Raw genomic sequence first — 21144 nt, forward strand, 5'->3', positions numbered from 1 at the left:
GAGTAAAATGGGTTTTGGAATACAGAGATAATGATCAAGAGGTAAAATTTATTAATAGATTTATGTGCTTTCATTCAGTTTAAAATTCTCATACTTCTCAAGATCAGACAAAATATATTAGCTATGGACAAATGCCAAAAGAAGTAGTTAATCTTTAGGAAAGAGATAAAAAGATAAAACTAGTGAGTGATTCAGTGGAAGGATGAGACAATGGGGGAAAATTACTCCAGTCAATTAATGATACATATTTCCTCCTTATGCCCTACAACATTCATAGAATAATCAGGCTGGAGAGGTCCTCTAAAGTTCATTAAACCATTCCTCTTCCTCAGGGAAGGCTCCACTACACCTGAAGGTACACAGACATCTCTACCTGCAGATGTTTAATCCAACATCACAAGTCTTTTTGTGGACATTGCACAACCTCCCCAGGTAAGGAGCTGCACTGCTTCACTGTATTCCTGTATCTGAAATATGGTCCATTTTTCCTGGAATTAAATTATATTCCCAATTTTCAAACCTGGAAATAAGAATACAAATATAAAAGGCTGCTGCAAAGCAAGGTGGAGTAATCTGAAAACTGTTCCATCCTCTTTCACAATTCCCCCTGAAGCTTGACAATCTCTAACCTGCTTTAAACTCCATACATAAACCCCATGAATATAAAAATGTGCATATACATTTACACACATTGCTACGTATGCAGGGTAATACTTTAAAATCACATTTCTTTTGTTGAGGTATTAAAAACAGTGTGGGTTACAGAAAAATTTTTCACTGCTTTGTTTAAATTGGTAGATGCTCTTAATTACAGACAATATACCAGCCACAGGAACACAGAATGATTCTTGGCTTGGTAATAGAATTTTGGAAAGAACATTAGATAATCAGTTTTGGTTCAGTATTTGCTGAATGACTAATAGCCTAACTGATATAAATCTTATTACCTGTGGAGTAAAAAAGTACCGAAGTACAGGTGACACATCAGATCTAAGTCATTCCTTTATCTCACAAAAATTTCACTCACATTTAACCACTATCTGTACATTTATTTATAATGAGCTTTTAAAACAAATTCTCACCACTAATTCTCACACTTATGAAACAATCATACGTGGGTTTCTGTGAGGCTACAGCATTTGATCACTCTTTAACTTAAGAGTATGAACCTTAAATGTCACAAAGGATCCCAGCAGCTGCTCAGCTTTTAGGAATTGCAATTCTGGATAAAGACTGATTCCTGCAGCATGGAAAATCAGGTAACTGCAGACTGAAATACATTAATGAAACCCAGGCTGACACTTAAAAAATGCCTGCTTTGGTTGCATGATGAAGTTAATTTATTTGCAATGATGTTGCATTAATGCATCAGTTTCTACTGAAACTTCCAATCTTCCCCAGACAGCTGTTCAAGAACAACTTTAACCTGCTGTTAATCTGCGTAATCAATCTCAACAATCTAAACATGTCTCATGCCAGGTGCCTATGTGAGCAGTGATATGGATTGAGAACTGGCTGAATGGCAGATCCCAGATGGTCACAATCAGTGGCATAGGTTCTAGTTGGAAGCCAGTCACTAGTGGTGTCCCGTAAAGTTCAATATTGTTTAACTCATTAATCAATTAATTGGATGAAGGGGCAGGAGCCTCCTTAGCAAGTTCCCTGATGACACAAAGCTGGGAGAAGCAGCCAATGCCCCAGAGGGCCATGCAGCCCTTCAGAAGGACTTCAATGGGTTTGAGGAGGGGCAGAGAGGAACAGTTTCAAATTTAACAAAGGCAAATTCAGGGCCCTGCACCTGGGCAGGAATAACCCCCAGTACCAGCACAGGCTGGGGTCCAACCTGCTGGGAAGCAGCTCTGTGGAGGAGGACCTGGGGGTCCTGGTGGACAACAAGCCACGAGCTGGCAGTGCCCTTGTGGCCAAGAAGGCCAATGATGTCCTGGAGTGCATTAGGAAGATCACTGCCAGCAGGTTGAAGGAGGTGTTTAAAGTGTATCCCAGCTTCCTTTGAGGTGAAATAAACTGCATGCTAAGGGAAGTTTTCATGTGCCTTCTAAGAGTACGAAGCATAGTCCTTTAATCATATAAGCTTCAACCTAAATACATGATCAATACTATCACAATACTTGCATTGTGAATGTAAGTGCATGAAAAGCAAAACACTGACTTAAACCAGTCGGTCAGAAGAATCTTAAAACACAAGAAATGTACTCACTTTAAGCTGAAAGTTAACATTTGAAACTCAATGCATTACCACGCTGCAGATCAACCACACTTAGTTTTTTAGTGCTCTTAGCCCAAAAAATACAGATGCCTTCAACCACAAATGCAGCTCTAGATCAAATATAGTGGGATTTAGGCCCACCATTATTAGGAGCAAACTCTGCCAAATTCCTGCTCTTAAAATGCCAGTTCTGTCCACTCAGTCCCCAGTTCTCCCTGTATCAATGATGGAGGCCAGTTTCCACTGTTAACCCTTCCACATTCCTGTAGCCCCGTGTATAATGTAAGCACACCTGAATTGCACACAGATAATTTCTAAAGATAACATAATGCTCCAGGGGGAAGATACACAAATAAAAAGCAAGAGAGGCTTAGGGATAATGCGGAAATTTGACAGCCAGAAGTAGAAAACTAGGTATTGAGAGACTCATCATTTAGTTGAATGCAAGGGCAGAGTTGATGACTACAATGTACATTTTCAAAGATGAAAATATCAGGTGAAAAGAGCCCTTTTAAATTAAAGGCAGCAACATAATTAAAGCAGGTAAAATTAAGTCAGGGAGAAAAAAATTACCACGTGTCTAACTTTTCTATCATCTAACAACAAAACAAAAAAAAATATCAGGCTATGAGGAACCAAGACTTTTTACCAAAGTAATTGCAAATATTCTATAAATACTGTCCAAGAAACCGGCTCAGAAAAATACCTCGCTGGTTTATAAAGCAAAACACTTAAAAACCTAGGAGTCTCTTAAAAAGATTTCCAGTGACAGGGAGATTCACTGATTCTAGTTGGATCCAAAGTTCAGGTTTCTTTATCTAGCAAAAAGGCAATTTATAAAGGCTTTTAAAAAGCAATAAAAAGGTTTCTTTAGGATCAAAGGTAAAAACTAATTTATTTGCTAAATAATGACCTACTTAGGTTAAAGTTTGTTTTTTTTTTAAGTTATTTAACTAAACACTTTTTTTGAAGCATAGGAGACTACTGGCATGGCCTTAAAGGGCTTGTTATATGAACATACACCACTTGATCTATGTTGAACCATGGCTGGCTTTCCAAAACAGAAACATCAGGATCAGGTTTTGTATTTACAAAATCTAAGTTAATAGGACTACCCTTCTGAGCTTACCCTTTGTACACTGGTGTGGCAAGAGTGGCTTCCTTACAGAATGACTCAAAGGAACCCAAATCAGGCATTCTCAATTGTCCCGACAATTGTTTGCACCATTTGCTACTAAAAGCAACCCAAGAATATAAAGCCAAAGTCAATTTTTGAAAAATACAACTGTGTCATCCTTCAAGAACAAGAAAAATTTGTTGTGTCCTTGTAAAGATATGCTTTTAGAGTAAAAAACTTACCTTTGATCTTTTATCTAAGCAGTCACAAAGATTTCAGAAACTGAATCTCACAGCTTTAAGTTAAATAAGACAGGCAGCCTTGTTGTATACATAAATTCTTATATAAAAACATCCAGGGTTACACAATAACCAGTTGCTGGTGATTTCTCAACAAATACAGTTCACAATGCACCATATTCATAGTGTCCTTTGGTCAGTACTTCAACTTTCATAAACTTTTCAATAATTAACACAAGGTTTAGGAAGTTCTGGTTTTGAACAATGACTCAAAATACAAATCCATTGGTACTGTGTCCCAGTTTGAAAAAGCCCCCTTTTCAAATGAAAAATGGGGTAAAAAGTTTCTTAAAAAAACCCAACATAAATCAATGAAATAGTTGTCCTCTTCCACGTCTGCTCTTGAGATGACTGGCAGAGCGCCGAAGGGTTTTCCTCTCCTGACGATGTTGTTTCTCAGCTTCCTGCTGTTTCCTTTGCTGCTCTGACTGGAATATTAAAACAAAAATAGACTCAGGTTCCTGTAAACTTACACATCATGTCATTGTCCCAGTGTCAATATATCAAGTCAGAATTCCATTAAGCAGATCTGGAAATGTTACCATTAGTTGCCTCATGCTATCTTGTGTCAGACTGTAACTGTTAATTCTAGATATCCTTAGGCATTATCATTCCAAGCTTTTCAAAGCAAATGTTTAACATAAAGATATCAAAAAACAGTGAATAATGTATTTCAGATAAACAATGCTTAACAATACACTCCATAATTTATGTTTAAATACCATTAAGAACATCAATCCCAATTTGTGGTTACTTAGTATCTAATTTGGTTAATTAGTGTTTTCAAGTTTAATCACAGAATCACAAAACAGAATAAGCTGAGTTGGAAGGGACCTACAAGTATCACTGAATCCAATCCCTGGCCCTACAGGAGTCTCCCTGACCAGAGCCACACTATGTGCCCAAAAGTATTGTCCAAATCCTTCTTGAAATCTGTCAGGCTTAATACTGCACAATTTAATTTTAACAAGACAGAACAATTAGTTAAATTTGGTGAAGCATACATCTTTCCTAAAACATGTTCTTAGGAGTTCTTAAAAGTGTTTGATATACTGTATGCAATTCTGAAAGGACTTTCTACATGAAAGTAATTCTAAATCACTGCTCTTGTGGCATATGATCTATTAATGTTTCTTCCCTTAATCAAAAACATGCTGGAAGATATTTTGATATACCATGTAGATGAAATGGTTCTTATAGCCACAAACTGTTATTTTCTTTCAAAGTGTAAAGCTTGTCTTTAAACTATACATAAACTGTAACTAGCAGACTTGAAATAGCCAAGCTCAGGCAACTGTCCATGTCAAAATGTACTCCAGCAATTCAAGCAGCCCAGGATAACTGCACTGACAGTGTGACAGAATTACCACTGTGGATGCACTGCATCCCCACTGCATCTCATTCTGTAACCAACAGCATTCACGTCAGCTCATCTCCCCCAGTCTCCCATTCACACACCATTTAAACTGAGCTAGAGGTTTGCTTGCATGGGCAGCATTTTGGCTGAGGTGAGATACAAACCAGTTTACCAAATATTGCAATCAGCCCCTACTGGAATCAAGGCAGAAAAAGCTACTGGTTTTTAGACTTTGATGAAATTTATCAATTCCCATTTCCACTGCAAGTACAGCAACAAGAAACCTATTATTTGAAAATACAGGTAGTTTCTGTCTCCAGACCTCTTCTAAAAGAGTCTGCTTGAATCTTAGTTAAGTTCATGTTGACAGCTACTCATAGTGTACTGAAACGGAATTACTTTGATCTCATCAGAAACTTTAAGGTTTGGGGTTTTTAAACATCTTCTATACTGTCCCAGCAATATAAGTACTTTGTTATTTTAGAAATCCTGCTATTTTGTTAATGTATTTGCTGTGATAAAGCATATTGAAATTGAAAAATCAGCTGCTACACTTTAGAAACCATATTCAAATTCCCTGAAAAGTAAACTGTGAAATATCAATGACAAAGAGTTTAATCACTGGATCTGTCAGTGGTAGCTGGCATCAGGAGGCTGTCAACATACCACACCTGCAGGAGCCAGGCCTCAGTTCCTCTGACTTAGGAGTTGAAGTAACACCAACCCTATGGAAGGACAATTCTCTCCCCAACTAAATCTCTCCACCTACTCCTAAATACACCTGCCCTTTGAGGAAAGGACATCACAAAGTGGAAGCTGATGTTTCAAGTGACACTAAAATCCTTTTTTTGGCTTGTTAACTCTAACCCTTCATCCTCTGAAAATGAGTGCCAAGACTGCACAGTGTGACTTCCTCCTAGCTCTCCCTGGTTCATTCCTTGGGACTTCAGAAGATATACACAAAGTCTTTTTATTTAAGAGAAGACTTGTTCAGTCTTACTTTGTTATTCTCTTGATAGGAGAAAAGATCTTCACTGCAGATGCATTATTTTTCTTTAAATTAGATTTTAAAAAATTGTTCTAAAGCAGATGTACATATTTCAATAAATCAATATCAGTAAAAAGTCAGGAAAAGAAAATCCATAAATGTTAGAAGCACCATAATTGAAGAAAACCCTCAAAGCTGTATCTTATCTGATGGAATCAAGTAAATTTGGCATTCTGAACCACTGCTCTGTCTTCTTCCAGCAAAGTCTGTCAACCTTGCTCCCAAATCTTTGTTAGTAAAAGGTGACAGCTCAGTGTGAACCACCAACTTCAAGAAACCTTATGGCTTTGCACTTCTTAAGTTAAAGCTACTTTAAAAAAGACTGTACTTTGAAACCCTGCAAAGCCCATTTAATAAGTTACAAGACACCATTCAGTTACAGAATTGGTAAAATCACCAGAAAGGTTACCCTGCCCACTGCAGAGGAATTTGGTCACCACATTTTAAATTCCAGCAATATAGGAATCAAAAACTGATGAAAAAGGACATTTGCAAACTGATAATAATCAGTAAACTAAGTAAGGTAGAAACAGTCAACAATTCTGAGATATTTTTTTTCCTTCAGGCATATCCAACATGACAATTAAATAACTACTTAGCCATTTTCATGACAGTGTTTTACGAGTGAGAACAGCACTTGACCAGTGGTGAGAAATGTGTTATAGCAAAGATTGTTACCTGACTAAAACTAATTTTAACCAAAGTAAATTTTGTTATGTCAAGTATCAATTCATCTGGATCTTCAGGTTCTAAACTGGATCCTCTCTTCAGTTCTTAAGCAATTTTTTAATAAAAAAATCCCTAAGCGTACTGCAACAGTAGCAAATTCACATAGGCATTTATTTAACTGTCCCCACACTATAAAGCAATCACCTGTATGCAATCTACAGAATTCTTTAGAATGGAAAATCAAAACCCTTGGCAAAGGTGAATAGGTAGTAGTCAACTACACACTCCATATAGAATTTGACAACCAGTAAAGAACCAGAGCTCATTCCTGTGACCTGTGTTACATAAGGTCAATAATAAAGGTGGTTTGGAGCTCTCTGCTTCTCTCATGCTGACACCTCACCAAGAGAAAGCCTAAATTGCAGCACCCTAAATTACATTTGAATCTGCAGACTGAGACCTGATCAGTGCTGGCACTGAAGTCAGGCAAGGCCACAAACTTCTGGTAGTACCTCTGCAAATAAACTATTAAAAGATGCAAGCCATTGTTTTCCACCAGAACATAAGATTTTATGAGTGTTGCCCGAGTTATACAGGATAAACACAGAGTACTACCGGAGGCTTTCATTTTCTTGGCAAGAACCTGAAGAGTTGGCAGCTTATAAAGAAATGAAGAGGGACATTTGCTTGACGGTTTTAAGTTCCTGTTCTTTCATGCAAAAACTAAAGTTACTTGTGCATTACCTTAAAAATTATATATATATATATATAGCTCACCTTCTTTAATTTGAATGTTGCCTGTTTGCTCCCTACTGTGGTATCAGACACATTGAGTGTGCCAAGTTTTTCTTCAAGCTTTAAACGATCTTCCAGGGTTTTCCTGCAGAGAAAAACTAACATTAGTCCCTATTTTTGCCATATTTTTACTATAATAAAAGTTGATAATGCAGTCAAAACTAATCTTAATTTATCTAAAACCCTGAAATGTCATAACTAAAAATATAAACATTCAGGAAACAGAAAGACAAATTCAAATCATTCCCTCCAGACACTGCTTTCAGTACAAACAATTTTAAAATTTATGTAAAGTTCATTGTTTTTGCTGCTAAAAATTAACATTAGTCTAGTTGAGAAAGAAACTAGACCCTTCTATTGCTACAGTTTTCGCCGAAATATCTAAAAAAGTTGGTGATATTAAACTGCACAAATAAAAAAAGTAATGCGAGATATATTCATTTTTCTTGAAATCTTGTAATTTCTGAATTGGAAACACTTTTGAGGGAAGGAAGTAAGCTTGACTATACATCGGAATGAATTAATCTCCAAACAAATCATTTCACTACTTAATCCAAATACCTGTTTGGACACTGTGCCCACAACAGTCTAAGTAGTTTACTGAATAGAAGAACAATATAAACAAGAGAATGTGATAAAGACATTCCCTGGGCCCAGTGCTTATCACTGAGTTTCTGTAAGCAAAGTGGTGTAGAGGCTCTCCCTCAGGCACCAAACTCCAGCATTTCTGTGAACAAGGTGTAGGTCTGTGGACAAAACTGACACTGTTTTCAGTTCTCCTCCACTGAAGTTAATGCCCTGCAAAAGCAAGACACATGGACGTGCCCCACTTGCTCCAGGTTGTGAGCTGGTATTTAGTGTCGTGGCTACCAACTTCAGTTAAGGGGGCTGTAAACTGGAACAGCTGAGGAGTAGAAAAACACCTTGTTCCCACACAGCCTCCAGCTCAGGGGGAGGCAGGCAGGGACAGTGCTGCCTTCAGCCAGCCTCCCTAAAGGCACCTGTGAGCTCTCACAGGGCTCATCCTTCTCCTGTAATGTAGGTCCTATGAGTTAAGCAGCACTCTCTGAGAATATGGCATGGCTTGTATGATCAAACTCTCTGCATATGCTTAGAAAACATTCTCCTAACTGTAAATAAAACTAGTTTCTGCAATTTGAGATACTATTAGTACCTCATTAGCTCTCTCTGAAAAGGGCAAAGAGACATTTTCTGTATAAATTTTAAAGTGGAAAATAAATCATCATAAAAATAGAGATTATATATAAAAAAATAGCAGCCACTAAAGTCAACGGCATTTACTGTGTATGAAGAACTCACGGCTGCGGCCTATGCATGAAGTCTCTGAAGTCCACTGAATTTTGGTTAATGAGCCATTTTATCTAACAAAGACTTTTCAGATTAACAATGAAAAATTACTGTCAAGAACCACTTTATTTCTCATGACTAGGTACTTTGTATTTTTTTCTGTAGTATATTTTTCATTGAGTACATGTAAAAACTTGTTCCATCTGTGCGAATCGGAAAGACAAGCTAAGCCTTAGAGCTAACTGTGGCAGAAGATCAGTCACCAACATTGTGGTGGGATTTCTACATTCAAGTGAAGTCCCATTTTTCTCCCCTTTGAAAGTGAACTGGAGAAATATGGCCACTACCCAGCAATTATTTAGCATGACTGCCTAGGCACTGCTTCAGTCAGGAGAAAAATTTAAATGAGTAGATACTAGCAACATGCTGTGGAGCTGTAATCTTACTGAAAAAAGCACAGGTATGGCCCTCTTTATCAGAAAATGTGCAGACCTCAAGTGATAGTGAGTTGTACATACTGATGCACAAGCAACAGCTGAGTTTTTTGTTTTGGTTGGGTTTTTTTTATATCTTCCTCAACAAATTAATTCAAGGGATCCATTCACAGCATTATAGGAAGCAAATTCCCCTGCCCTAATGTAAATCAAACAAAAAATTACCCATGCAATTTTTTTTCCTCATCATAAGAAGACAGTTTTTCACAACTTTTCCTGCTGTAAAACAGGAATATCTCTTTAGCAATACTAGGAAATATCAACTATGCTTTTGTTGGCATTCTTGGCCGCCTCTGGAGACACATACATTACATGTCATACTTTTGATAAAATATGACTAGTATAGTTTTTGATGTTTTGACTTCAGTAACATACTCTTTAAAGGGACATCAAGTAAATCAAAAGAACTCTTAGCACACAGATAAAAATCCTCTTCTTTTATGGTTTCCTTTCAAGTTACTAGGTAGGAAACATGTTGTAGGGAAAGAAATTCAGGATTTGCAGGTTTTGTTGTGCAAGCTTAAGAGTACAAAAGGGGAAAATTAAATGTAGATGGATTTGAAACAAGGTGTTTTATAGAACCATGAGTAAATTTTGCAGCTTTCCTGCATAGAAAAATGTGTAGACTGTTGGTCTAGAAAGAAATTTATAGTACGCATCACTGCTTTAAAAGTTGGGCTTGGAGCCGTGCTGAGTCAGGAACATGTCAAAAGAAACACCCAGTTTTATATAAGTCATAAACTATTTCCTCAGGTAGAACATTATATGATTAGAGGAAAAAAAGAACATCTAGCCATTAAATGCATAGTGAAGGTATTAAGGTACTTAATTATATTGGTCACAGACCATCATCATGTAACTTGGATATATCAAATCAAAGACAAACATGCCAGCCTCACCAGATTGTACATGCCACTACAGTCTTCCCAGTTTCCAGTATGCTACTTCAATTAATTACTTTTATGCTAACTACTTATCACTGAATAAGGCCAGCACAAAACATATTTCTCTTCTCTATAAAATTCTAATATGTAAAAATGCTTACAAACAAACAAGTTAGCTCTCAACACAGATTAAATGATTATGACTACAAAATCATATCAGATATGCATTATATGAAACAGATATCAGCTGTTGATTTTTGAATTTCTTCTAAAAATTTGACAAACACCAAACTCCATACTGAGAACAATGCTAGGATGAACATAAAGGGATCAGTGAATATAGAGCTAATTGCTTAGACAAAGATAAAAAAAAACCCCATGTAAGTCAATTCAATGACAGCAACTCAGAAAACAAAGGAAGCAATGCTACCACATTCATGTTTTTGGTAGTCCTATTCTGTCCTCAAATTCCTCTCCTTCTTTTTTTATACATTTGACATTATAGCCTATCTGTGCATCTATCAGAGAGGGTATCTATTAGCAGGGTATCTTAAAGGCATTCTCATTTCTTTACAAGCAGTCTGTTAAAATTCTTTTGATGGTTTATGTCATCACAGATATTCCTTCATCTACAGGACAGGTCTGTGTTATTTGCTTTTGCTCTTCTTGGGGTGAAGAAATTATTTTTCTCCCTTAAACCCAGATGAAAGAATTTACTTCATCCTGTGTCACACTACATTATTTTTTTCTAAATGTTTCTCTTCCTTATAACTATCTTGGCTTATTTACTTGAATTTCCACACTGTTTTTCATATTTAAGCCTTCCATATTTTGGACAAAATGAAATCTTTATGCTTCAAATTGAATGTCCTTAAGAATTTTCTTTAGAGCTCAGCAGCTGAATTTGTGCAAAAGAACAATATATGAGTAGTCTGCAGCCATATAGCATTTTAATGAAATATTTCACTTGCAATGGGAATAAAGCGTCATTTGACCAGTGTTTCAGGCTCTTCCCAGGTTACAGCTAATATGACTATAAACCTAATCACAATGTAAAAAAATATTTTTAAGCTATAATACTTTGTGAGAGTATCCAGAGCAGATTTTCTCCTGACAAAGAAGAAAAACTGACAAAATTAAAAAGTTGTTTCACCTTCTGTAACGAAGAAAAAAAAGAAAAATAATAAGAAGAAAGTTAATGGAAACATCTAAGGAAATGAAAAGTTCAGAATAAGTGGGTATATTCAATAAAAAGTACAAAGAGAATTCCCTGTGTGAAATTACTTGCTGATAAAAAATAGCTAAGGAAAACATTGATATCAGTTCTGCTGTATAAATCCCTATTTCTAAAATTTCTATTTCTACTTATAAGAGATCTTACAGGTACAACATGTAAATCATTGACCATCTGACTACCATAGGAATGCTATCTTGCTAATACTCAAAAATCCATTTTATATGATCATTCTAGCTAAAAGGTTAAATTTTTATCAAGGTTTTCTTCATGTGTCTCCTAAAAATTCCCATCATAAAACAACCAGATTGTAGTCATTAGTGACATAAAGAAACAGCCCCATTATATTATCCTCTTTCTTTTCTTTGACTGTATAATTTTATTCTAAATAAAACCAAAATGTTTATTATGAGATCCATTTAGCCCAAAAACCCATTTCCAACATTAGTCAAAATTCTGCTCTGCACCAGCTGTGCTGCAAGAACTTTGAAGCTAATGTCTTGAAAGGTTTAATGAATGTCTGTGCTCCAAACACTAAAATGCTATTAAATCTCATCTTCTGAAGGGCTCAGCTCACCTCTGAATAAAACTAAATCAATGAGATTTGCAGCCACTGAGCACCTCAAAGCCAAGGCCTTTAATTTAATCTGCTCTTTCTTTCATTTGGCATGCTTATCCATGTACTTATTATTTCAGATGATCATCAATTGAAGGACATGAAAAAAACACACCAAACCAAAAAAACTACACTTAAAACACCCTCCTAGCCTGATAATTTATATTGCAAAATAAAAAACAGAAATAGTAAATCCTGACATTAGAAGGACAGTGAAGATTTTGAAAATTTCTAGATGCCATAAAAATACCCAAACAAAACAATTCTTTTACTGTGTTGACCCATCTTGATCCTACTCCCAAAACAGTGACTACTCATGTAGCATTCTAAACTCTTTTGGATAGTCAGATTAAAAACATCCAGTCTGTTAACCTCATACTGACACTGGTGGAGAAATATAACCAGTCTCACAAGCCATCACTGTCACCTGTGAGACCAGCACTTCACTGAGTAATGGATCCCCCAATCTGACTCAGTAGTATCTTACTCATTTCATTTGTGTTGTGTCTCTGTCCTACTTTAAATAGTGTAATTGTTTATCTAGAACACAAAGCATTCAATGATGATGTCACCTTAAGTTATACCCTTGGATCACCAAATGTAGCTTTACCAGCAAGTGCTTCCAAGCCAAAACATTGGGAGCCTGCACTGTAGGGAAATAGTCAAGAATCATCCACCCCCACCTATTAAAATAGGAACATTAGTCTTACTTCATTAATTTTTGTTTTTTGGCAGAGTCTTTGAAGCTTCTGAATTCCTCTCCTTCTTTAATCTCAAAAAACTGAGGTTTTAGTACTGTTTGCTGATCCTCCTTGAACCTTTCCTGCCGCTTTAGTTTTTCCTCTTGGCGTAAAAGCTTGCGCTGTTTCCTGACCTCTTCAACCCAGCCTTTTTCATCATCTGAACTCTCAGAACTTTCTGCATCACTTGCTTTTCCTTCTGGTTCTTCCTCCTCTTCCTGCAGACAAAAATAGTATAAAATAAGAAATCATCAACTAATTTTCTTTCCAAATCATTCCTGTAATTAGAGTACGTGACAACTTTTACACAGATACAGCTGAAGAGAACTACAATTTTTGAACAAAAGCAGTAACAGCAAATAAGCTGAAAATATATTGTAAAGTTGTTACCATCTATATATTTTATGCTTTCCAAATCTGTATTTGTGCAGAAACGGTATTGCATCTAAAAACTAGATTAAAATTATAAATTATTGTAGCTGATAAGACATTCTTGCATTGACTCCATCTTTCTGACGTGATAAGTCTGAAAGCTTGAAACAGAGGAAAAAAAAAAGCTTATGGAGTTTTCTTAATCCAAATGGAAAATATCTTACCTGTCCTTGTGCTTCCAGTTCTTCTAAGATCTTTAGCTTCCTCTTTCTTTTCTCACTTATTTTAGAAACAAGTGGGTTAAGTAGCCTAAATTCTTCACTCTGCTCATCCACCTGAAAATCTGGATTCTCAAACATGACCTTAAAACGATCATCTTTGAGAAGGCTGGGCAGATTCTGGAACAGAAGCAAAGCATGAGCAAGTTAGACAATTCTGAAACAGACATTAACAAAATAAGTAACACTTTTTCTTAATTAAACAAAATTAATAACCAGCATATGAAATGCCAGTTACTTTATCCTTCCAGGTCAAATAAAAATCAAGATTTATGCTTATTTTACTTTTACAAATATTATTTTAAGCTACCTGTAAGCAAGAGTTTTTTTAATGTACAGTACAGACACTTTAAATACACAATTACTAATATTTTCAAATAAATGTTTCTCATACATTCAGCCAGCTAGTCTGGAGACATTGATATCTACTGACTAATCAGCAGTACCTGCAAGGCAAATATACTGCCTGATGGGAATGAGTCTACAACATGTAAAACAAATTATAAGGGTACATGTCTTTATGCAATGCTACTATTTTTTACTGTAAATACTTAAGAGGAAGTGTTGTTATACACATTATAAGACTTTTTCTTCACTACTTTCACATACAGAATGGAAAAGGCAGTTCAATTGATGTCAAAGTAAATGAACTCAGTGTAAATTATGCTACTGGTGAATTCAGAACAGTTCAAGCTACTAATTCATCTTATGAGAACAGTTACTCTTATTTTAAAATAATTGCATACATAGCTTTTTAATAGAAAATGCATATTAATCCCACCACTTCACTAGGTTTTCATTGTTACTGAAGAAGAGGGTTGAACTAAGGATACAGAACACAAGAGTAAATTTCAAACACAAAACCAGTGCAAATGTGTAACTTTCAACCACAGCCAAAAATTAAAGCCCAAAGCCTAAAATAAATTGCTTGTCATAGGACTCTAATACTGTTTCAGAAAAATAAGCTGAATGTACATTTTTATATACACTCTATTTAGTCCACTTAGAAACACAATCTTTATATACTTCAAGACAAATCAGACTCCATCTACTGAACTCTCACCTAAGGTTCACCACCACGTGTCTTTTTAGTAGTTCATCCTTCCTACTAACCTCAACACATAAGATTTCATTACTTGTCACATGCAGCTAGTGTCTGCCTATCATGAATGCTGCAATCTTGTGAGAATAGCACCTATGAAGTGCTATCTATAAAAAGCCTCCTCTCCCATTAGACATTAAACATTTACCCATTTCTTCAATTAAAACTTCTCTTAGCAGAGAAATGGATTACTTTTAACATCCAGAAGAACTCCTGGTGCATAAAATCAAACCATTTTGACTTTTCCATAAAATATATTTAACTGCACACACACAAAAAAGGCAGCTTTATCTTAAATGTTATAGGTAACATCTATCCTGTCATGGTCACCACCAAAATACCGAAAACAAATGCAAATAACAGGTATTGTTTGAACAGCTGTGGTATTGAGGCTAGATTAATCAGCTTTTGGAGTCCTCTAAAACCCATATTATCTTCACAGTGAGTATTAAATAATTTTTATTTTCAAGTTACTATATGGTCTTTTTTGTACTGCAGCTACAGTCAAATCCATCTTAAAGCCACCTACCAGAATAAGTTATTTATAAGAAACAGAACCAATGGTATTTTGAATCTCTTTGGCCAAAAAGCAACAACAAAAAAATGAATCCTGTAAGCATTGCTAGTTCTGTGATCCCAGCTAGAGAATTCACCAAAACAAGAGCTCACCTTTTGTTTTCTTTTTTTACTAAACTGTTGCTCTCCTCCTTCTTCTTCAATCAGTTTGAGGGCAAGTTCTTTATTAACTTTTGGGAGTTTCTAAAAAGAGGAAAGCAATTAATAAATTAGCCTTTTACACATGCAACCTACATGTTTTACCTTCTTACAAATATTGCAGAAAAGCTCCTTGACTGGTTTCAAATATCTCTAGGTATTAGTAAAGCAACTGCACTTAGAGAAGACTTAAGAACTTATATATTATTTTTAACTTCCAATGCATCAGCTTTAGAGCTTTAAAAGCAACTTTCTCATTTTATGTTGAACAGGCCCAATCTAGAAAGTTACTAGTTATAAATACAATACAATTTTCATATATCACTTTCCAGAGTATCATGTTTCAATGGCTTAAGTAATTTAATGACAGAAGTAGAAAATGCAAAGTTTTACCAGTGGATTATCTGCTCAAGTGGCAAATGAGGTGAGACCTGCTCTTTTAGTTCAGTATCAGCCTTTCAAACTCACACACATGGGAATTTTGTTTCCATTCAAAAAGGTCTATAAATTACTTCATGTGTCCAATGATAAACAGATTCAAATGCTAAGTCACTACATCTCTAAGATACACTTAGGAATATATTACTTTTTATGAATAGTTTTCCCCAAAGTACACTATTTATTTCTAGGATTTACCTTCAGTTGAACTCTCTGTGCACGAGTTTCTTCTATCTTCTGCCTTATTTTCTCTCTCCTATATTCTTCATAGGCAAAGGGGTTGGCCATCATTTTTGCCTTTAAACAAGCAGGAGAAGGTAAAAAGAAAATACCATTAATACAGGACACAGCTCATTATCTGGAAGGGAAAAAAAAAAAACAACCAAAACAAAAAAGCCACAAAAGGACAAAGAAAATCCACAGCACATATATTTTATTGTTAAGAATAAAAATTGACTAGATTCAGCCTTAGTTACCTTATGATAAAGTCTTATGTCCATGAAGAAGCCATGCATATATGCTCTGAGCAATGATGATCCAATGAGATGAGCAAGGCCTAGGAAAAACATTTCGCAGAATTTTAAAGAGTTTTCATATATAGAAAGCTTCTATTCCAAGCCAGCCACTTCACTTCCTTAAGACAAACACTGCCAATGCAAAATATCAATCTAACAGTCACAATCATGACATCAAGACTAAGTAAAACAGGGAATAAGAATTGGTTTTGCCAGCAAAAAAATGTAATCTTCTTCAGAGCAAACAGATCCACTTTTCTTGTCATAAAACACATTACTGAGCACTTTTTAAAAATGCCCACATGCACTATGCTCTGTAGAACTTCACAAAGAATTCCAGAGGATTTTTTGAAAGTCCATAGGTGTTTGATAATCCCTTTTTCAGTGTGAGAGACTTTTTAATTAAAGAGTTCGCCCTGTGTCAAACCCAACACTCACAGTCAAAGGTAAATTAAGTAAAATAGATCAAAACATTGCAATCAAACCATATAATGGACAGAAAAAGGACGAATTGCCTCAAGACATGGTTGTTTATCTTCTCTGCTATACAACGGTCAGTATTTCAATTTCTTGAAACTATTAGCCCTAGAATGATTTGTATTTTCTGAAAATTACTACATTCAAATAGCGTAGCCTTTGGCTGCAAGTTCCAAATTCTATTTCAGCACCTCAAAAATATTTTGACAACTAAACCAACTTATCTTCCTATGCTTTCCATGTGGCATATGAAAGCACAACAGATGCCCAGATAAACTATACCAGCAAATATCAATCACCTTCTTGAGATAAAAATCTGAGAAATATACATGTCTTGTGTTATACTGGTTGGGAATCAAAGAACTTAGAGCCATCAGTCTGGAATATTAATAATGAAGAAAACAAGAGAAAATTATTGCCAGTGAATTTCTAGCAGTCCTCATACATCACACTTGAATTACAACAATCAGATATGTAAATGTTCAAAAATTGAACAAAGAAGTCAGCCAAAGGGTGTATACAACTGTTTTACCTAAATTTTCAAGGTCTTTTCTGGTAACAAATTTGTAATCATCATAAACAGTGCTTTCTGGATTCTCTTCCAGTTCTTCAGTCAAGTTGTCCAAGAAGGAACACCATTTTGGGGCAGGTCCTAAAACCTGTGGATATTATAAAAATTTATAACATTGCATTTTCTTACAGAAAAAGCCTACAGTTAGGCCCTTGGCTGTAATGGAATAACAAATTAATCCCACAGCACTCAGAGAACATAATTAAACCTATTGCTTGTATTACCAAGAAAGAGTACTATAGATTATGCAAGTGTTATTTTAATTTAGGTCATTTGAGACCAGCCAGTCTGGGGGTTTCAAGTATAACTGTTTCAAGTGGTCCCAGTCTGATTAATTTAATAAAACCTTAGAGTCGAACATTATACAAGAAATTACAAACTAATGGCACTAGATAGCAACTAATTTATATAGTGCTGCTGGATCTTGAACTTGTTAGGTTCACTATGCAATTATGTTAAATCCTACTCTGCCCCATTTATCTTAACACCACAGATATATTTCATGTATTTTATTCAGGGATAAACCTAGATTGTATGAACAAATAATAGAAAATATTAAAAATATTTGCATATTTCCATGATGAAGCAAAGGATTTGTTTGCACAATATTAGGTAGCACTATCAATGTATTTTTCTGTATAGGTTTCCTCTAATTCCCTAAGTTAAAAATCAGCTCCCTTTACTTTTCCTTCCCATTGTTCTGATTGAGATTCCTTTCCATCTTGACTCATGCAGCCACATTCAGCTGTTCCAGCAGTCTTATTTTAGCAGGTGAGTTAGCTACATGGAAAAATCTAACACTGCATTTCTTTCTCTAGTGTAAATCAGCTGACATTTTAGAATGCTAAGTGACCAGTAAAGTCCCATAGTGGGACTTTTAATGAGGTTTCTGATTTGTTTGCTAAAAATTCATATTAAAAACTCAAGTTAACCATAGGAATTCTTGTGATACAACAACATTTTAAGATCCTATTCAATTATGGAAACAACTAGAAGTTATTTTATTTATTTAACATATACATAGTTTGTTTTAACATGATTGGTGATTAACAGCATGAGATAATGCTGTTCATTTTAAAAGTATGTTTCTTCTAATTAAAAAGTTTTCTTTTGAAGACAACTCCACACAAAAAACCCTGTAAAATTGTTTTCTAGACGATAACATTCTATCTCACATATTCTTGCCTGTAACACTCCAGAGAATAATATTTTATTCTAGCCCACTATTGTCTCTGTATTAAATATGCTTTATCTTCCTAAGATCTCAGGCCTAGCTGAGAACCATTAGATACCAAATGAAAAAGTGCACTTTTTTTACCACACTGCAAATTTCATTCCAATTACCAAGAGCTTCCAAGGAAATACTCAAGATGTCACTAACAAGAAACATTTTACCTACTTAATTAACCAAAATCCCCATGTCTGCTCCAGGAACAAATGACATACATAAATTAAGACTGACTTCTTACCAACATTCCAGAAGCTTTTGTCTCCATTCAGATTTCAACTTTTTGTTTTATTTCCCCCAAACCCCCTTATTTAAATGCCAAGCTTCTATATTAAAAAGCAAGCAGTCTAGATCTACTAAATTTCTTCATGCCACTTAAGAAATCAGTGATCTATGCCTCATTACCATCAAAGCGTGACTGGTGTGGAAGAACCTTAAGTTTACCTATAATTTTGTTTTAGATGAAGCAGTTTGTCCTTCTTATTAAAAAACTCCCAAGCTCCTACTAACTAAACAAAATTTCTCTTGTAATAAAATTTAAGGACAACATTCACTACTATATGCAAAACCTGATACTGAGAGCAAAACCTTTGATGGGGCGTAATCTGTGTCATGAAACACATGAAGCAAAAAACCTGATAATTCACAATAATCTGTGGAGTGAATTGGATGATCAGATCATAGAAAACAAAGTGGGGAAATGAGATAATTAATGGAAAAAAGCAGTGACAGAATACCAGGAAAAAATAGAAAAGTCCAATCATTATTAAAATTTCACATGTTAACTGTCAGAAAGGAAAACCCTACAGAGATGTCTGTGTATGTTTATTACCTTATTTCCCTTTCTCCCACCCCACTGAAACCACTTGCCTACCTATTCTAGGACACCTTAGGAGCTCTGCTTTGTGCATTAAAATGAAACATTTTTTAAAGCTTAGGAAGAAATTCAAAAATAGAAACAGCAAACAATATCAGCCATAATGACATGAACATAACTAAGAAATGCCCTTCTTCTGCAATAGTAATCTTTCACACAATTTAATTGCTACTGCATTAACTGCAGAATTTAATGCTACACTGTCAAACAACAGCCATCGCAGGATGATGTTAGAAGTACTCCAGAATGCCAGGTTCCAGGGCTCCACCATTCCTGTGTCCAGGTACAAAAGCAACAATTGTCAGGGCCGGTCTGCCCTGGGCCTCCAGGGACAAGGTGGGAGAAGTGAAACTGGCCTGTTACACCCAGTTCATGTCTTTCCATACAGTGGCCACACTGCACCACAAGTGGGACCCCTTGGGACCCACTGGAGCTGTTGTCATCCAGCACTGGCACCACCTCAGCCTGGCCTGCAGTCCCTGTCAAAGCCACCAAAAACAAAACAAAGCTGTGGAGTTTGTGTAGGTCAATCAATATACTCCAGTTTGGAGTGGAAAGGTACAAATCTACCACACCTCACAGAGAAAAATGTACTGAAATTCACATGAATAAGAAAATGTTAGGAAGTAGGTAATTGCATACAACTTAAGTGACAGATATAATTTTTACAATATTAATGATATACCAAATAGGTTTCTCTATAATTTTTAGAAATGTTGCACTCAGTCAATGGGAAAATCATTATTAAATGAGTGTACATCTATGCCCAGCTTTTATCACAGCTTTTTAGCACAGGAAGACCAGACGTGAGCACCAACTGTGATGGAATTAATATTTTTTGCTGTTTTCATTATTATTCTGCTTTCTGTAGGATAACCACTTCTAGGGACAGTTTCTGCCAATTGTTCCTGAAAGTCAGTAAGACTGCTTTGAAAATGTTTTTGCCCATCAAGGGAGGAGCCTCAGCCACCAGCAGGGCCCAGCTGGCAGTGAGTGAGGGGGTGCTCCGTGCTCTGCTCCCCTCCCAGCACCTTCCTCCTTCGCCAACTGGAGACAGCACCCAGGAGGTGACAAAGCACAGCTGTCCCTCAGTGTCCCACCACCACACTGCAAGGTAGAGTGACAGATGGGTCACACCAGTGCCCTCCTCCCCAGAGCAAAACTTACCACTACCATGGTAATGCAGACACCTCACCACTGCCTTTCAGCTTATGCCAAGCCATAGGACGTAAAAATGCGTACTTAATAATTATTAGTATTGTGCCACCTAATATAATTTTTTTCTTATACATATTAGAATATTTCTCTATTTTACACATAGAAAACACAAACTATGATGAGTGTTCCAGCATGCAACTGAGCAGAAACAACAACTCTGAGACCAAACTGTCCAAGAAATAGAAGGGAAAGTTCACAGAAAAATATTTTTAAATATTGCAAAATAACTTCCAAAATCACAGTTCTTTGTATTCTATGCTACAAGATGTTTGACTTCATAATCTTGTGGCATCACAAGTCTTACATGTTACAGAATATTCTCTGGCCATGCCCAATTCCTGAGCACTTCTGTGGAAAATATCATCCTGTCATTGGTCTGTAGTTCTACTAAAATTAATGAACCCTAGGACAGCACAGGTATTACTCCCAGCCCACAACAGATGTTCCTTAGCTTTAATTTGAAACAACAGACAGCACTTCTACACTTTTAAACAGTCTGTACACTCAACAGTTTGACAGCCAGCTCTGCAGAGCTCTTACAGCCACAAAAACCTGCCCTAATCCTA

General features: G+C 35.9%; 1 protein-coding gene across 2 annotated transcripts in view; it reads right to left on the reverse strand.

Moving 5' to 3' along the window:
• Positions 1 to 28: 28 nt before the first annotated feature.
• NOL10 (nucleolar protein 10) overlaps positions 29 to 21144 on the reverse strand; it is a 52449-nt gene continuing 31333 nt past the window's right edge. For both annotated transcript variants that reach the window (XM_021525406.3, XM_021525407.3), the window contains 8 exons: positions 17217 to 17343; positions 16169 to 16248; positions 15891 to 15989; positions 15210 to 15299; positions 13385 to 13558; positions 12759 to 13006; positions 7495 to 7597; positions 29 to 4071 (listed from right to left, as the gene is read on the reverse strand). In XM_021525406.3, coding sequence (XP_021381081.1) covers positions 3952 to 4071; positions 7495 to 7597; positions 12759 to 13006; positions 13385 to 13558; positions 15210 to 15299; positions 15891 to 15989; positions 16169 to 16248; positions 17217 to 17343 — 1041 coding nt within the window. In that variant the 3' untranslated portion in view covers positions 29 to 3951. The remainder of the gene's footprint in view (positions 4072 to 7494; positions 7598 to 12758; positions 13007 to 13384; positions 13559 to 15209; positions 15300 to 15890; positions 15990 to 16168; positions 16249 to 17216; positions 17344 to 21144) is intronic.

This window comes from Lonchura striata, chromosome 3 (genome assembly GCF_046129695.1).
Source record: "Lonchura striata isolate bLonStr1 chromosome 3, bLonStr1.mat, whole genome shotgun sequence".
Classification (NCBI taxonomy): domain Eukaryota; kingdom Metazoa; phylum Chordata; class Aves; order Passeriformes; family Estrildidae; genus Lonchura; species Lonchura striata.